Below are 16337 nucleotides of genomic sequence, written 5' to 3'. Positions count from 1 at the left end.
TGCATTTAAAAAAACTAAAGTGTATTAAAGGTGAGGTATGATAATAAATGACTTTCTAATGGTTTATCTACAGTGATAAACATCATTTAGCCTCATTCAGAGGAACAAAGTGTAAAAAGTTATGTTTCCTCCCTTATTATTACATATTTTATAAAAAGTCAGCTTTAAACAGGACAGTTGGATTTTACCCACGTTGGCAGGTGACGTCACCTAACACGCCTCCTAGAATGTTAGCTCCTCCCTCTCCAACTATCTAACAGCTAAAACAAACACTGCTGTTTAATATAGAATATACATTATACTTTATTACCATATATGTAAATACAAACTGCACTACTTTTTCTGCTGCTGGTCGTGTTGGGAGTCACTGCTTGGAGCCACGGATCCATTGTTTACACACATCAGCTATTAGCACTCTGTGCTAATGCTACACCAGCCTATGCAGCGACACCTGGTGTAGTGTAAGGAGGAAACGATGGTGATGTTTACGTATTCATGGCTCACAGCGCTAACAGTGCTAACAACGGACTCTGTTGTGGAAATGGACGGTTTCCAACTTTTACGTGGTGACGGAGAGCGTTAAGGAGAGAGTCTGGATGTGTTTGTGTGTGAAAAGGAGGAGGAGCTACTGCTGCTGCAGCAACGCACACACACTTTTCTCTAAATCACTGCACGATGTTTGATTGCATCACACGCTACTATTTAGCCTTGATTTTAACTCATTAAACCCAAGGCCGAATGTGGCTTTTTTGCAATATTCTGCCGAATATATTCGGTGAATCCCTACATTTTTTTTATAATGCACTTTTCATTCAGGGAATCTGAGTGCTACAAGAAAACATGCACATTTAAAAACATTCACAATTAAAAGCGTTCTTAAAAATGTATGTTTTCAATCCTATGTATTTTTCCATCATTTTACAATTTTCTGGAGTCATTTTTGTATATATTTTTGTCCTTTTATGTATTTTTCCATCATGCCTTTTGGCATTTTTCTATCATTTTGTGTTTTTAGAGTAATGTTTCGTGTTTCATTTGGTGCTGCACAGGATTAGAGCGAGGACCACATGTTGCCCATGTCTGCTTCACGGTGTTCCACTTCAGATGGTGATCAGTTTAAATGGTGTTACTTTCTGTTTACAGTTAAAAACAGTAAAAAAAAAAATCCTCCAAACGACTAGGGCTGCAGCTATCGATTCTTTTTGGAATCAATGATTCTAGCACTTTATTGATCGATTAATCAGATAAAAAAAATTTTTTTTGCGTTTTTAAGCAAAGTAAAACAACAAAAATGACGTGGCTGTAAAATGATCAAACATTTAACTTTTATTTCTCAAAAAAACAACATTTGGCTCCAAAACTAAGCCTATTTATTGCATTTTAACTATGTAGTGTTAATAAGTGCCAGTGCCCACAATTAAATAACAATACAGTTAAGTCAACTAACTACTAATAAATAATTGATCATTTCTGGGGTGAGCCTAGTTGCTATGGTAACCTAGAAACATATGTGTTTGACAAACACTGGAATGAGGTTTTTAGCAGCTGAGAAAATGAATTTATCTCAGGCTTAATAAAGTATTTCTATATAAAATATTGTGCTGCTGACATTATTAGAATTGTTACAGTGATGATCAGAGACAGTTTTTAAAATCCACTTCAGAGCACAGACACTGAGACGTACAACAATATTTAATGCTACAATTTCTCTAATTTAATGTCCGTTTTCTCAAATGTAAAGCTTTTAAGGCCTTAAATTTAGCTACATCACATGTAAAACTTGACCTTTTTAAGGATTTAAAGACCATCTACCCTGGTTTGTGTGTACACGCGTGTTTCTGATCACACCACTGACGTCTCCTCCGCTGGCGGACACCGCTGGTACGAGGCTCCGCTGCTACACGGGCCACTGGGTGTAGCCGCTGTAGCAATCTGAAGCTAGAGTCACTGCATCTACTGGATTATAACTGTTTGATTTACATAAATCTAAGATTACCTGGTGGTGGTAAACTATTTCAGAGTAATTACGCTGTAGGTTCACTGAGAAAGTATTAGAACTGAGTTTTCTGCTGTTTTATATCTGATGCTAACGCTAACCTCTGCAGCCAAATACACACGTATATGTCAATATATCGAGGCTGGAAAACTTCAGCGTTCCTTTTTAATTTCTCGTCTGGTTAATTTATGTATTTATTGATTATCAGCCCAGGTCTAAATTAGCGCTACATGACCTTGTTTCAGCGACGCTTGTTGAAACAACACGTGGATGTTTTCTGTTCAGATGCTGCATCATTGAAGTCGTACTGCTGTGGTATGGCAGGTATTGTTTACAGTAAACACATGATTGTACCTTGTTTTCTTCATTTTTGAGGATGTAATGATCCCAGACTTTAGACATTCTATGTTGTTTACTCTACGCCATGGCGCTAACTAAATGCAGAATGTTTGTTGATGACGAGCTCGTGGTGGGCGGTCCCTGTGCGTATAGTGTGCGTTACAGGAACGTAACGATGCTTTGAGGCACAAGTTTTACCTCAATAAATGTTTGTAATCGAGTAACTCGATGAATCGTTTCAGCGCTACAAGCGACACACAAAATAGTAATACAATTATAATTACAAACTCCAATAATTTTACTGTTTTCCAACAACACGTTGAATAAAGCCCAGAAATTGAAAAGAAAATGAGATTAAAAACAATAAAAATTGAGATGAAACTAAAAATAATGAGTAGACACAAACGTGTGCAAAGTGTAGGAAGACACACGGTCGCGCGCGTATGAACAGAGCGTCCAGTCTTTCAAAATAAAATCCTTCCTCCTGTGCATCCAACAGTTGCTGAGTTACGTAAGCGTTAAGTCTGTGATTGTCTGAGAATAGCAGCAGTGACTCACACTGAGAGACTTAAAGGTGTTAGTGATCCTTTCTGACCTACACACACACACACAACCACACCAACAACAAACACGCACAATCAGACAAATGTTTTTCAGGAGGAATGATGTCATTGTTTATTGATGAATGCACTAGGGCCGGGCAATTTGGCCTTTTTTAAATATCTCAATATTTTCAAGCTATGTCACGATATACGATAAATATCTGGATATTTTGCCCTTGCTTTGATGCATACAATTCAACATGCAGTGTGGGGGGGTTCAGAGCAGGAGAGAGAGGGGCGGGGTTAAGATAGACGGGAGAAAAAGGCATACTGGCGGCTCTACGGAAGAAACTTTTAATGTTACATGAATTATATTGCTATTTACTCTTCAATAAATATATCAATATTTATTAACATCTCGATATATCACCCAGCCCGAGAAAGCACTACACATAATAACAGAAACAACAAAAATACACAAAATGGCGACAAAACCACTCAAAAGGTCTGTGTGGTGGTTGTTTCTATTTCTTTTCTGCTGATTTTTGCGGTCCTCAGACTGTGTGTGCACGTGTGTGCATGTGTGTGTGTCTTCCAGCTGTTTCTGCTCGGGGAGCTGACGTCTGGTTTACAGATGTTTGAAAAGCTGTCGTGATGATGAAACCTGTTTAATGTTAAACTCTCACTTTGAACCCACACTGACCCACACACACACTAACAAGTAAAACACACTAACAAGTAACAGACACAGTTTGTTTCACATAAAATATGTTTGATTGTATCTGAAATGTCACCATCACAAACCTCCTGACCCAGCGCGCGTGCGTGCGTGTGTGTGTGAGATCATTTGAGTAATGTGATGGTGTGTGAGGCAATGCAGAAGGAATTTGTGTGTGTGTGTCTGCCTGCTGTCACTCATCATTGTTTCTTACACAGAACAGAGACTACATTACCCAGAACCCCCTGGGCCTTAAAGTGCTTACTCTGACTGTGTGATGTTTGAAACCAGCTAGTGATTGTGTTAACTGGTGACTGAGCGTTAGCTGTTGTTCTCAGAAGTCAGTCATCAGATAACACAGACACCAGTTTGAGCAGAACACCAGTGCAGCTAGGATCTAAAAACTGGTTCACACTGGTTTATATTGGTTTATACTAGGATTATATTGGTTTATACTAGGTTTATATTGGTTTATACTAGGTTTATATTGGTTTATACTAGGATTATATTGGTTTATACTAGGTTTATATTGGTTTATACTAGGCTTCTATTGCTCCTCCATGAACCGCCACCTTAACGTGGGGAGCTATGTTGTCGGGGGCTTAATGTCCCTGGTAGGGTCTCCCAAGGCAAACAGGTCCCAGGTGACGGGTCCGATTAAGAGCGGTTCAATAGCCATATATGTACATGAAAAAACAAAGGCAGTTCACGTCGCCCTGATTGGCGCTACCGGGGCCCCACCTTGGAGCCAGGCCCGGGGTTGGGGCTAGAGTGCGAGCGCCTGGTGGCCGGGGCTTTGCCCACGGGCCCCGGCCGGGCAGAGCCCGAAAGGACAATGTGGGCCCGCCCTCCCGTAGGCCCACCACCCGCAGGAGGGATCATATGAGGCCGGTGCAATGTTGATCGAGCAGTCGTCCAGGGCGGTGGCCTTGGCGATCTGATCCCCAGCTACAGAAGCTAGCGTTAAGGACGTGGAATGTCACCTCTCTGGCGGGGAAGGAGCCTGAGCTTGTGTGCGAGGTGGAGAAGTTCGGACTAGATATAGTCGGTCTCACCTCGACACATAACAAGGGCTCTGGAACCAGCCTTCTCGACAGGGGTTGGACTCTCTTCTACTCTGGAGTCGCCAATGGTGAGAGGCGCCGGGCCGGGGTGGCTATACTTCTTGCCCCCCGACTTAGTGCCTGTACGTTGGAGTTTACCCCAGTAGACGAGAGGGTAGCCTCCCTCCGCCTTCCGGTGGGGGGACGGATCATGACTGTTGTTTGTGCCTATGGGCCAAACAGCAGCTCGGAGTATCCACCCTTCTTGGATTCCTTAGAGGGAGTACTGGAGAGTGCTCCTTCTGGGGATTCCCTCGTTCTGCTGGGGGACTTCAACGCTCACGTCGGCAGCGACAGTGAGACCTGGAGGGGCATGATTGGGAGGAACGGCCCCCCTGATCGGAACCCGAGCGGTGTTTTGTTGTTGGACTTCTGTGCTCGTCACAGATTGTCCATAACAATCACCGATTCTGTTCATAACTTTTATGGACAGAATTTCTAGGCGCAGTCAGGGCGTTGAGGGGGTCCGGTTCGGGGGCCTCAGTATTGCATCACTGCCTTTTGCAGATGATGTGGTCCTGTTGGCTCCAACATACCGTGACCTTCAACTCTCACTGAATCGGTTCGCAGCCGAGTGTGAAGCGGCCGGAATGAGAATCAGCACCTCCAAATCAGAGTCCATGGTTCTCGACCGGAAAAAGGTGGAGTGCCTTCTCCGGGTTGGAGATGAGGTTCTGCCCCAGGTGGAGGAGTTCAAGTACCTCGGGGTCTTGTTTCCGAGTGAGGGAAGGATGGAGCGAGAGATTGACAGGCGGATTTGTGCGGCGTCTGCAGTGATGCGGAGTCTGCACCGGTCCGTCATTGTAAAAAGGGAGCTGAGCCAAAAAGCGAAGCTCTCGCTTTACAGGTCGGTCTACGTTCCAACCCTCACCTATGGTCATGAACTTTGGGTCATGACCGAAAGAACAAGATCGCGGGTACAAGCGGCCGAAATGAGTTTCCTCCGTAGGGTGGCTGGGCTCTCCCTCAGAGATAGGGTGAGAAGCTCAGTCATTCGGGACGGGCTCAAAGTAGAGTCGCTGCTCCTCCGCATCGAGAAGAGCCAGATGAGGTGGCTCAGGATTATATTGGTTTATACTAGGCTTATATTGGTTTGTATTGGTTTATACTAGGATTATATTGGTTTATACTAGGCTTATATTGGTTTGTATTGGTTTATACTAGGATTATATTGGTTTATACTAGGATTATTTTGGTTCATACTAGGTTTATATTGGTTTATACTAGGATTATATTGGTTTATACTAGGATTATATTGGTTTATACTAGGATTATATTGGTTTATACTAGGTTTATATTGGTTTATACTAGGATTATATTGGTTTATACTAGGTATACTAGTATAATCAGACTGATTCATAACAGGACAAGATGTTAATATCTTTTTTGTGCGAGCACGTACTAAAGTTGATGAAAGGGCCCGACCCAGGGAACATAATTAATTAATTTATTGATGAAATTTGTGTCGTAAATATGAAATAGCATAACATTAATATTATATACATGTCATATATACATTCATGTGTACTGTATGTATATATGTATGATGTGGGTATATAAACTGTATATATAAAACTTGTGCAGAATATATTTTGAATGTATAATGTGAAAATAGTAATATGTTACATATGTTGTGTGATATTATATAGATAACCTTTGTTTAGTTTTGTTGTGATGGGGGGTGTGTGTATAAACTACACACTTTCAGCTGAACAATTACACACTTCAGTGTTTGTTCTGTACTTTTTTTGTTTGAAGACCGCCAAAATAAAATCCAAATTAAAATACTGGTTTACGCTGGTTTATATTAGTTTATACTGGTTTATGCTGGTTTTTCTCTGTAAATCTGACACTAATGAATGAATGAAGGTTGATGACAGTCAGAAAGTAGTTTTTTTAGTAGTTGATGATGAGGCTGATAAACAGCACCCAGCAACGCTCAGCTCTTTGTGTGTTGATTATTAATATATATTATATTAGTGTGTCTTATTATCAATAATGGTTTGCTGCATGTGTTAATGATCAGTTACTGTGGTTTGTGTTTCAGAAGAAAAGCAAAGGCAGAAAAGGAGAAAAGAGGCAGAAAGACGTCAGTCAGAAAGATGAAGGAGGTGAGACACACACACACACACACACACACACACACACACACTAGGGATGGACGATATGGACTAAAAAATTATCCTGATCATTTCTGGTATTTATCACGATAACAAACATCACGTTAAATAAAAAACTATAAATAAATAAAACAATTCCCAACTTAAAGTGTAAACGGGTTCTTTACAAACACAAATATATGTGAATACATCAACATTAAACACATTAAAAAGGCTACAATAACTGCTGACTCAGAGTTCATGAGCTGATAATTTATGGAATATATGAGTGCATTTGGATCACTATTAGTGTTCTTGTATGTAATTCATTTATTTCCTCACTTAAAATTAAATTATTTTCTTAAAAAAAAGCACAAATAACTTCATTAGTGTTTTTACTGCTGATAAATCTTCTTTATTTCATATTTAAAAATGAGTTACATAAAGTTATAATTAATAAATAACTATGATTTCCTATAATTAAACCAGATCAAGCTGATGATTTAATAATTCAGTATATTTATGTGTAATAATCTCAATCGTTACATTAGTCTAATGGGACCAGCTTTGTCTGTGAACACATGAAATATCATTAACAATAATGAATAGTGACATTATTATTTATGCTAACATTTATTTCACACAATGTGTGACATGTTTAGTTTTTATTCTTCCATCGTAAAGTTTTAAATCTGACCAGTAAGAGATGTTCTTTTTATTTGGTCTATTATTCCTTATATGGAGTGGTTAGCATTAGCTCTTAGCCCAGTCTGTTTGTTGGTGTGTTAGCTTAGCATAGTTAGCTTTAGTTGAGTTTCCAGTTCATAATCGTTGCTACAGGTTCATCTCTGTCCCTGTGTTTGTAGAACTGACGGAGGAACCTAATTAATGAATTGTTGTTAATTTGAAATTGTTTTTTATTTTGTATTGTTTGTGTGTTTTTTTTGGTTGTTTTCAAGCATTAACACAGGAAACAACAAAGATTTTCTGTGTTTATGCAGTTGCTTCATGTATTTTAGTTTTCTGTCATTTTGCATGTTTTTGAAGTTTTTTTATGTATCTTTGTTCTTTTATATATTTTTCTGTCATTTTGTTTTTTGTGTGTATTTTTACATCATTTTGTATGTGTTGGAGTCATTTTGAGTGTTTTTTTTGTCCTATTGTGTATTTTTTGTCATCCTTTTATGTATTTTTACATAATTTTGCATGTTTTTGTAGACTTTTTGTGTATTTTTGTTGTCCTTTTATGTATCTTTCTGTATTGTTGGTGTCACTTTCAATTGTTGTTAAACATGTATTTGTTGTCGTTTTGTGTGTTTTTTTTGTTGTCATTTCCGTATTGTGCTGTCGTTTTGTGTGTTTATTGTTGTTTTATTTGTGTTTAAAAATGACTTTTAGTGATAAATGGCTTTTACTCAGAAGTGGGAACCAAAGTGCAAACATCAGCGTTTCCCTTAAGCAGCGTCAGTCAAACGGTTATTAATATATATAATAACTATTATTAGTACTCTGCACATAAATCATGTGTTAGAAACATGATCCAGTTTAATGTGGTTAAAGTTTGTTTGAACTCGTCTTTAAGTCTTTCTGCTGCAGGAACAACGCTTTCTTCTTCTAACTGTCGTTTATTTTCCAACCTACTATTTTAAACCTGTATCCTATTCACAGACAAGCACACACACGCACACACACACACACACACACACACACACACACACACACACACACACACACACACACACACACACACACACACACACACACACACACAGAGACAGGTGACGTCTTCTAGTTTCCGCTGTGCAAAGGTGATAATTAACATCACAACGTCCCAAACATTAAATCTCACTGAACACATCTACAAACCCTCTGCCGTCGTGTTGCGTTCAGGGAGCGTTGGACAAATGCTCGTCCGTGACCCGTGAACGAGCGTTAAAAGAGCGTAGATCAGGCGTGTCAATCTCATTTTAGTTCAGGGGTCAAATATAAAGTAGTTTGATTTCAGGCGGGAAAACGAGTGATGTCCACATTAATTTCGCCAAGTTTGGACTTCGATGTAAAATTGATACATAAAGTATGCAAGGCATGACAATATCCAATCAATAAGTGATATCAGTCCCTGCAGGATTATTTCTTTTAAATTTCATCAATTTTGTGGCAAATTTGTATTTAATTTTGAGAAATTACGTGAAATTATTTCAGGAAAATTGAGTCCTTTGAACAATTTGAGATTTAAAATGACTGCAGTCATGTGATAAAAGAGTTTCATTGAGTGTATTTAGAAGGTCTTAGATATCAATAACTGAATTATTTGGTAATTTACACAATAATATATGTTTTATGTATTTTTTTAGTGGTGCAGTCTATTATGAAACAAATTTCATATGTGCTGACTCCATAGGCTCAAAAGGGGGGGCACAGGGAGCATCCAGCACTACAGTTAAATCCCATGAGGGGATGATGGATTTCACCACAGGCCTCAGCCAGCGAATTCCATTTAAAAAAACGCATGGCCAGCGATGGACCCCTGTGTGCACAGCTTCTACAACATTACATTGAGTGACGCCAGGTCACTCAACGGAGTGACCTGGCGTCACTCCGTTGAAACCAACATGGCAGGCAGATATAGCAAATAAACCTTAATAGTGGAAAAGGACAGACCTTTATCCAACAATTCCTGAAGAAAAGTCAAAACCTCCACAATTGAACACTGAAATGGGAGTACATTCGGTCCTGACACCATTGCTCAAATGCTCGCCATTTATAAGCATATAAGCCACGAGTGGATGATGCCCTAGCACTCTGGATCGTTGCCACCACACTTGGGGGCAGACCCTGAGTCATTAAATTTGACCTTCCAACAGGTAGGCACGTAGCTGCCACAATTCTGGATGTGGATGAACCACCTTTCCACCCGCCTGCGAAAGGAGGTCCCTGCGTAGAGGAAGCTGCCATGGCTCGGCTACCAGCAGATTGATTATCTCGGCATACCATGATTTTGCAGGCCACTGAGGGGCCACCAGAATCAGGGACAGACTCTGACGACGCACTCTCTCAGGCAGTATCATTTCCACTGGGGGAAACGCATACAGGAGCGTGTTGGGCCATGGGTGCGCTATCGCATCCATCCCCAGAGGTGCATTGTGGTCTTTTATGGAAAAGAACAGGCGTCAGTGGGCGTTTGCCCTGGAAGCAAAGAGGTCCACCTCCGCCCTGCCAAATCAAACTCATATCTGAGACACTACTCAAGGGTGTAATCTCCACTCTCTCACAAGGGGACCCCCTCTGGAGAGAAGGTCTGCCCCCAGGTTCAGATGTCCTGGAACATGAGTGGCTCTCAGAGACAGAAAATGAACACTGCCCCATATCAACAGAGAGTGAGTCAGTTTTAGCAGGGGAAGTGATCGTGTACCCCCTTGCCTGTTTATGTAAGAGACCACTGTAGTGTTGTCCGTCCTGATCAGAACATGTTGGTCTGTTAGCACAGAGCAAAAATACTTCAAGGCCAAGAAAGCTGCCAGCAGCTCCAGATAGTTTATGTGAAGCCTGCTCTTTACTGAGGTCCAGAGTCCTCTCACTGCTGCTCCGGTGCACAGAGCCCCCCATCCCATCAGGGAGGCATCTGTGGTCACCACTTTGCGAAAGTACACCCTGCCTACCGGGGAGCCCTGGCTTAGTAACCCGGGATCCCTCCAAGGGTGGAGAGCCATCATACAAGATGTGTGCATGGGGGGCTTTGTGCTTGGGAGACTGTATTAGGAGAGAACAATGCCTTTTGGGATTGGGCCCCTGAACAGAACTTGGCCGGCACCTTTTTGGCGGCAAGAAAATAAGGACAGCAGCATTTCCCTGCTGCTGAAGTCCCTTTCCACTCAGTCCCACTGCTAGGAGGTGTGTGGCTTCTTCCGCCTATGCGCTGGGCCCTTTTGGAAGCCCTGCGGCGGACCTTTGCTCCGAGTGGTGTGGATCATGATGAGGAACCTGCGGGGCAGGAGGCTGCACCTTCCCCGGTTGTCCAGGACCTGACGGAGGTGTAGCCTTCTTGTAGAGCGGCGGAGGTGGCGCTGCAGGCCTGCGTGCACCTGCAGATTGTTTGGGTTTAGCGTCACGCCTGGGAATGATGCTGCGCAGGGCTTCAGCTTGTTTCTTCCCCAACTCAAAACATGCCTGAATGGCGTCAATAGATTGCCCGAACAAACCGGCTCGTCCAAATAAACGGCACGGTCTCTCTCTGGAACATCTGATAGTCAGCCACAGGTGTCTCTGTGACACCACAGTAGATGCCATTCCTCTGCCGAGGGAGAGCGCTGCACAGCGGGACACCCGGAGAATATAATTCGTGGCGATCCTCACCTCGTTAAGGAGAGGAGCCAGAGAGCTGTTGGGGGGGGAAGCAGCGAACTGAGCTCAACCAGCCGCATAGCCTGATAAGTCCGCAGCATGGTGACAGAGCTCAGTGCACGAGCGGTGCCTGCCTGCGCTCTGTAGATTTTATCCAGCTGCGAGGAGGAAAATCTACAGTGTTTGGAAGGAAGCGATGTGGGGCCACTCACGGCATGGTTGTGAGAAGGCGCCAGATACGCAGCCAGAGAAGGCTCCATAGGTGGAGGGTTGACGAAACCAGCCTTTTCCGCTCTATCTAAATCCAAAAACTGTCCATAGCCGGGCACCGTGACGCAGGTAAACAGTGGTTTGTTCCATGTTGATGTTAACTCCGAGGTTAAATCCAGGAATATGGGCAGGCTATTCTTAACCGCCCAATGCTCGGGAGGGAGAAAAAACCCTGCAAACCGTGACGGTTTTTTAACCGGGGGAAGAGAGGGCCACTCCACTTCCAGTCTCTCAACTGCACGGCGGCACAGAAAGTAGAAAGATGTCATCCAGGTTAACCGGCGCAGTACCCAGGCGACAACGCAACTAGCTCATCCTCCAACAAACCATGAACGTCCAAACAGATGTCCAGTATGTCATCGTCCTCACGGTCGGCGTCTAGTCCTACCAGAGGCAGGTTAGAGCCCTCGGAGAACTCCGGCTCGACCTCGGGCAACCCGTGCATGTACTCCATGTGGTCAGCCCAGCTAGTAGTGGGGACTTCGACCACCGGTTCCTCATCATCAGACTCGGACGAAGCCGGGTCCCTAGACTCGGATAGGAGAGGGTCGTGCCGTGCGACCGCAGCTTTTCCCAGAACCTTCTCCACGAAAGTGACTCGCCTTTCCAAGGTTGAATGCCGAAGCTGGTGACAAAACGCACAGGACTCGGGCTGTGTCAACGCTCTCCTGGCATGGACTATCCCCAGGCAGACGGGACATGCTTCGTGCTTGTCCTTATCGTGCAAGGAGAAGCCACACCCCTGAGGACAGGGGCGAACAGAAGACTTATTGTTTGCTTTAGCCTTTGTGCTCATTTTGAAACACCGAAGCTTGTTAATAGAAGTAGCGCTCCGCGGGTAGCAGTAGTAGCTGCTAACACCAACAGGGGTAGTTAAACTATTTCTAAGTAGGCAGTAGCCAAGGCAGAGATAGAGCAAACTAGCATGTTAGCATTGAGGTGTTAGCTGCTACATGTTTGCATTGAGGTGCTAGCTGCTACATTTTAGCATTAAGGTGTTAGCTGCTGCATGTTAGCATTGAGGTGCTAGGTGCTACATGTTTAGCATTGAAGTGCTAGCTGCTACGTGTTTAGCATTGAGGTGCTAGCTGAGGCTAGCAGAGCTCCACTGATCGACAAACTCTTTCTCTAACAATTTACACACAACTAAACTTTAGTGTTCCATCTGGTGTTTTTATTTAAACTAAAATTAATGCCCAAGAAGCACAGTAACGACTTCTCTGGTTCTCCTGTTTCTTGTGTTGTGGTCTGTGCATCAGTATTATGATATACTAGGAACTCCTGACATGAGAACGATTCCACCCTGGTTGGAGTTTTGAAAAAAAGCGATTAACTGTGTTTTCTTGTGCGTTAGTTTTCTGATAAATTGATCGCAATTAATGCGTTAAAGTGTGTGTGTGTTCTAAAGGTCAAAGTTCATCGGGTCCGACCGACGTATGTCTGGAGAAGCAGGTGGAGCGATTTGAGTGGCAGCTGAGGATTTTAAAGCAGGTGCTCTCAGCCAATGGGAACCCAGAGAGGGCGGAGCTTCTGAAAGAACACGCGGACGAAGAAGTGTGTGCGCTGGTCCTGAGCATCTTTGATAAGGTAACACTTCACGTTACGATTTTTGCTTTTTATTCCATAGTTTATAATTTAGTTTTTATGTCCAATGATGTCACACCTGAATTTTCTGTTTAACTGCATTAATTTGAGTTAAAAAAGGTTTAAATCAGGGGTCCCCAATCCTGGTCCTCAAGAGCCCCTATCCACAGCATGTTTTAGATGTTTCCCTCTTCCAACACACCTGATGAAATGACCAGGATGGTTATCAGCCGTCTGCAGAGCTTGATGAGTTCATCATTTGAATCAGGTGTGTTGGAAGAGGGAAACATCTAAAACATGCTGGATAGGGGTTCTTGAGGACCAGGATTGGGGACCCCTGGTTTAAAAGCATGAAAAGATAGCAAATATAAACTTCAGACCTTGCCAGATTATGAACATTTAATGAAATATTGTGGAGTGATTTATTTATGGTTAATTTATTAGAATTTTAATTATTCTTTCAGTTGCTATTAAAAATAATTTAGTCCTTTTTCTTATTAATAATATTTAAACATTTTAATCTAATTAATGTATTAATTCATTTGAATTTTAAATATTGTTATTTTAGTTGCTATTTTGAAAAAACATTTTAGTCCTTTTGCTTATTTTGCTTATTTGATGGTGTAATATTTTAAATGTGTGTTTTATTTCTTTTGAGATGTGCAATGTTGTATTTTTTCACTTAGAATCTAGAGTTCAATTTAATTCCAGTTAAAAATGTATTATTATTATTATTATTATTATTAATAATCTGACTGTCCTCAGGTAAAAACAGAAACCACAGCAGATCTGAACGTCCTTCACGAACAGAAAAGTAAATCTGTGTCAGAGGAGAACGAAGCTCTGCTGGAAGGTATTGTGTGTGTGTGTGTGTGTGTGTGTGCGTGACATCAGAGATGGTTCTAGACTCTTTGTGTCTCCACAGAGCTGCAAACCAAACACCAGCAGGAGAAAAATCAGCTGACACAGACGTTTGTGGCGTCTGAGAACATCTTGAAGGTGAACAAATGTTTACATTAGTTTATTATTTTAGTTATTATTATTATTATTATTAGTGGATATGAGTAGAAACCTCTTCAGTGTTTTTTTATTATCACAAATTCTGATTAAATTTAAGCTAAAGTGATTTTAAAAAGATAAAATGTCACAAAGTGAACTTTTTCACTTTTTTTAATAGTGAAAGGCTTTGCTTTGAATAAAACTAGTTACTGCCCTCTAGAGTTGGAGGTGTGAAAGGACGGCATTATTTTAGGACAGACTTGATTAAATAACAAATAAATTATTTTTTATTAGGTTTTAACACAGATGTATTTATTGTTTAATTACATTTTGTGTTTAGTCTACTCTTTGAGCAATATATCTAGACGGTTCGTTTTTTAGTGATTTTTCAGTTTTTTTCATCTGAATTATTTTTTTTTAATATTTTGAAATTCATTCCTTTTTATTAGTTATTCAGTGTTTTGTGCATGTTGTAGACTGGAATAATGTTTCTAATGTTTTAGTATCTGCTTCCTCTACCCCTTATTTAATGGAGAACATGTAACCTCCACAGATTGACCATTAATGTGTTTTATCTGCAGGACAAAGTCAGAGATCTGAGCTCTGAGCTGCAGGTTTACAACAACCTGAAGAGACGCGTCACAGAGTCCAACTTTAACAGAGACCTGCAGAGGAACATTCAGGTACAGTAGAACATCTGTAGAACATCTGTTCAACACAAGTCAAGCTCCTGCAGAGCTGCTGCGTTTAACATCTGTCAAACATCTGTTTACACGACAACGTTTTCTGGTGAAAACACAAAAGTTTTGTTGCGTTTTGGTGCTTGAAAATCTAAAATGTTTAAAAACGGGCTCCAGAGTGGACGTTTTTGAAAGCGCGTCCCTCTCCATCTCCATGGTAACAGGGAACAGACACTTCCTGTGTCACAGGCCATGTTTACTGTGAGCCCTCTTCTCTTTCTCGACGATTGCGGTCACCTTTTCTCTGCTCCCTCTCCCCCACCCGTAACTGTTCTTGCTGCTTTGGTCTCTCAATGCAATCCACCAAATGTTTTTGACAAAATGAACGGGCAATGGTGAGCCCGCCTGTCTGAGGGGTCCATTTGCTGCATATGCACTCGACCCTTAGAACAAGTGGCGAGTTGTGTCTGTCTATTTTTTTTCTGTGGAGGATGTAGAAAAAACAAATCGCTGTCTCATCTACACCAGGCTGGTGTGCAGAAAGACGCTCCACCTTCCTCCTCCTCTCCCCCACCACCACCTGGAACTTTTTTTCTGAACCAGATCTACTTAAGGTCGTCACACATCATCTGACTATATCAGGAAGGAAGCAAAGTGGTTTTACTTCAATGCCTCTGTCAGCCATTCGTCTGCCCTCACAACCCTTCCCCCCACCCCGCCTGCCCACGTGCTACATTTTTGAGTTTCTGTGTGACTACGTTTTGCATTTGGTGCACGTACGCCAAAGAGGTTTTTTCCTAGTTTTACACTGTCCTCCTCAATAGGGAACTCAGTTTAAAACCTGCCTTTTCCCCTCACCTCTCCTCTTGTTGTTCTCCCACTTTTCATCTAAATACGGGGAGCCGCCCTTGCGGTGACCCACAGTTTTCCCGTTCTTGTCCTCCCATGTTATGTGATTCTCTTTTTTCATGTTTCTTTGGATGAGATGAAACAATGACAAATAAAGCTGATTCTGACCTGACCCAGCCCGTAGCGTCAGAATACGACCTGAATAAAACTGATCTCTGTAGTTCTGAACCCAATGCTGCTTTAATAACTCCGCTTTATTTAATATTCACTCGTTCTGCATTAAACTGTAAACATGACAACAGGGGTCACCAACAGGGTGCCCGCAGGCCCCGGGTAGCCCGTATGGACCATGTGAGCGGCCCTCATGCCTGTTCTAACTGCACCAGTTAACTCCATCTATAATCTCATTTACTAGGTTTCAAACTCACAAAGATAAATTCAGATGACTGATGTATTAGAGTTAAATACTGCTGCACTTGAGTTTTTCTATTAAATTAACTATCCTTAAATGTTTATTTTCACTGAAAAATGGAGACAAATGTGGGCGACCATGGCTCAGGTGGTAGTGGGTCGTCTTCTGATCGAGAGGTTGGGGGTTCGATCCCAGTACCTGACTATGTGTCGAAGTGTCCTTGGGCAAGACACTGAACCCTAAGTTGCTCCCAGTGGTCGACTAGCGCCTTGCATGTCAGTCCTGTCCCACTGGTGTGTGAATGTGAGAGTGATTGGGTGAATGAGCTGATATGTAAAGAGCTTTGAGACTGTTTCAGTGGTGATAAAGCGCTATATAAATCATGTCCATTTACTACACGGTCGC

At 42.0% G+C, this 16337-nt stretch overlaps 1 protein-coding gene across 1 annotated transcript in view; it reads left to right on the top strand.

The window, feature by feature from the left end:
• Positions 1–16337, top strand: part of ccdc69 (coiled-coil domain containing 69) — a 36618-nt gene that overhangs the window by 2026 nt on the left and 18255 nt on the right. Inside the window, exons 2-6 of the mRNA XM_028459150.1 lie at positions 6746–6809; positions 12817–12995; positions 13758–13845; positions 13918–13991; positions 14573–14674. Of these exons, the coding sequence (XP_028314951.1) occupies positions 6746–6809; positions 12817–12995; positions 13758–13845; positions 13918–13991; positions 14573–14674 (507 nt within the window). The remainder of the gene's footprint in view (positions 1–6745; positions 6810–12816; positions 12996–13757; positions 13846–13917; positions 13992–14572; positions 14675–16337) is intronic.

This window comes from Gouania willdenowi, chromosome 10, assembly GCF_900634775.1.
Source record: "Gouania willdenowi chromosome 10, fGouWil2.1, whole genome shotgun sequence".
Classification (NCBI taxonomy): Eukaryota; Metazoa; Chordata; class Actinopteri; order Blenniiformes; family Gobiesocidae; genus Gouania; species Gouania willdenowi.
Note: the sequence above shows the minus strand (reverse complement) of the source record. Positions and strands in the feature narration are given on the sequence as shown.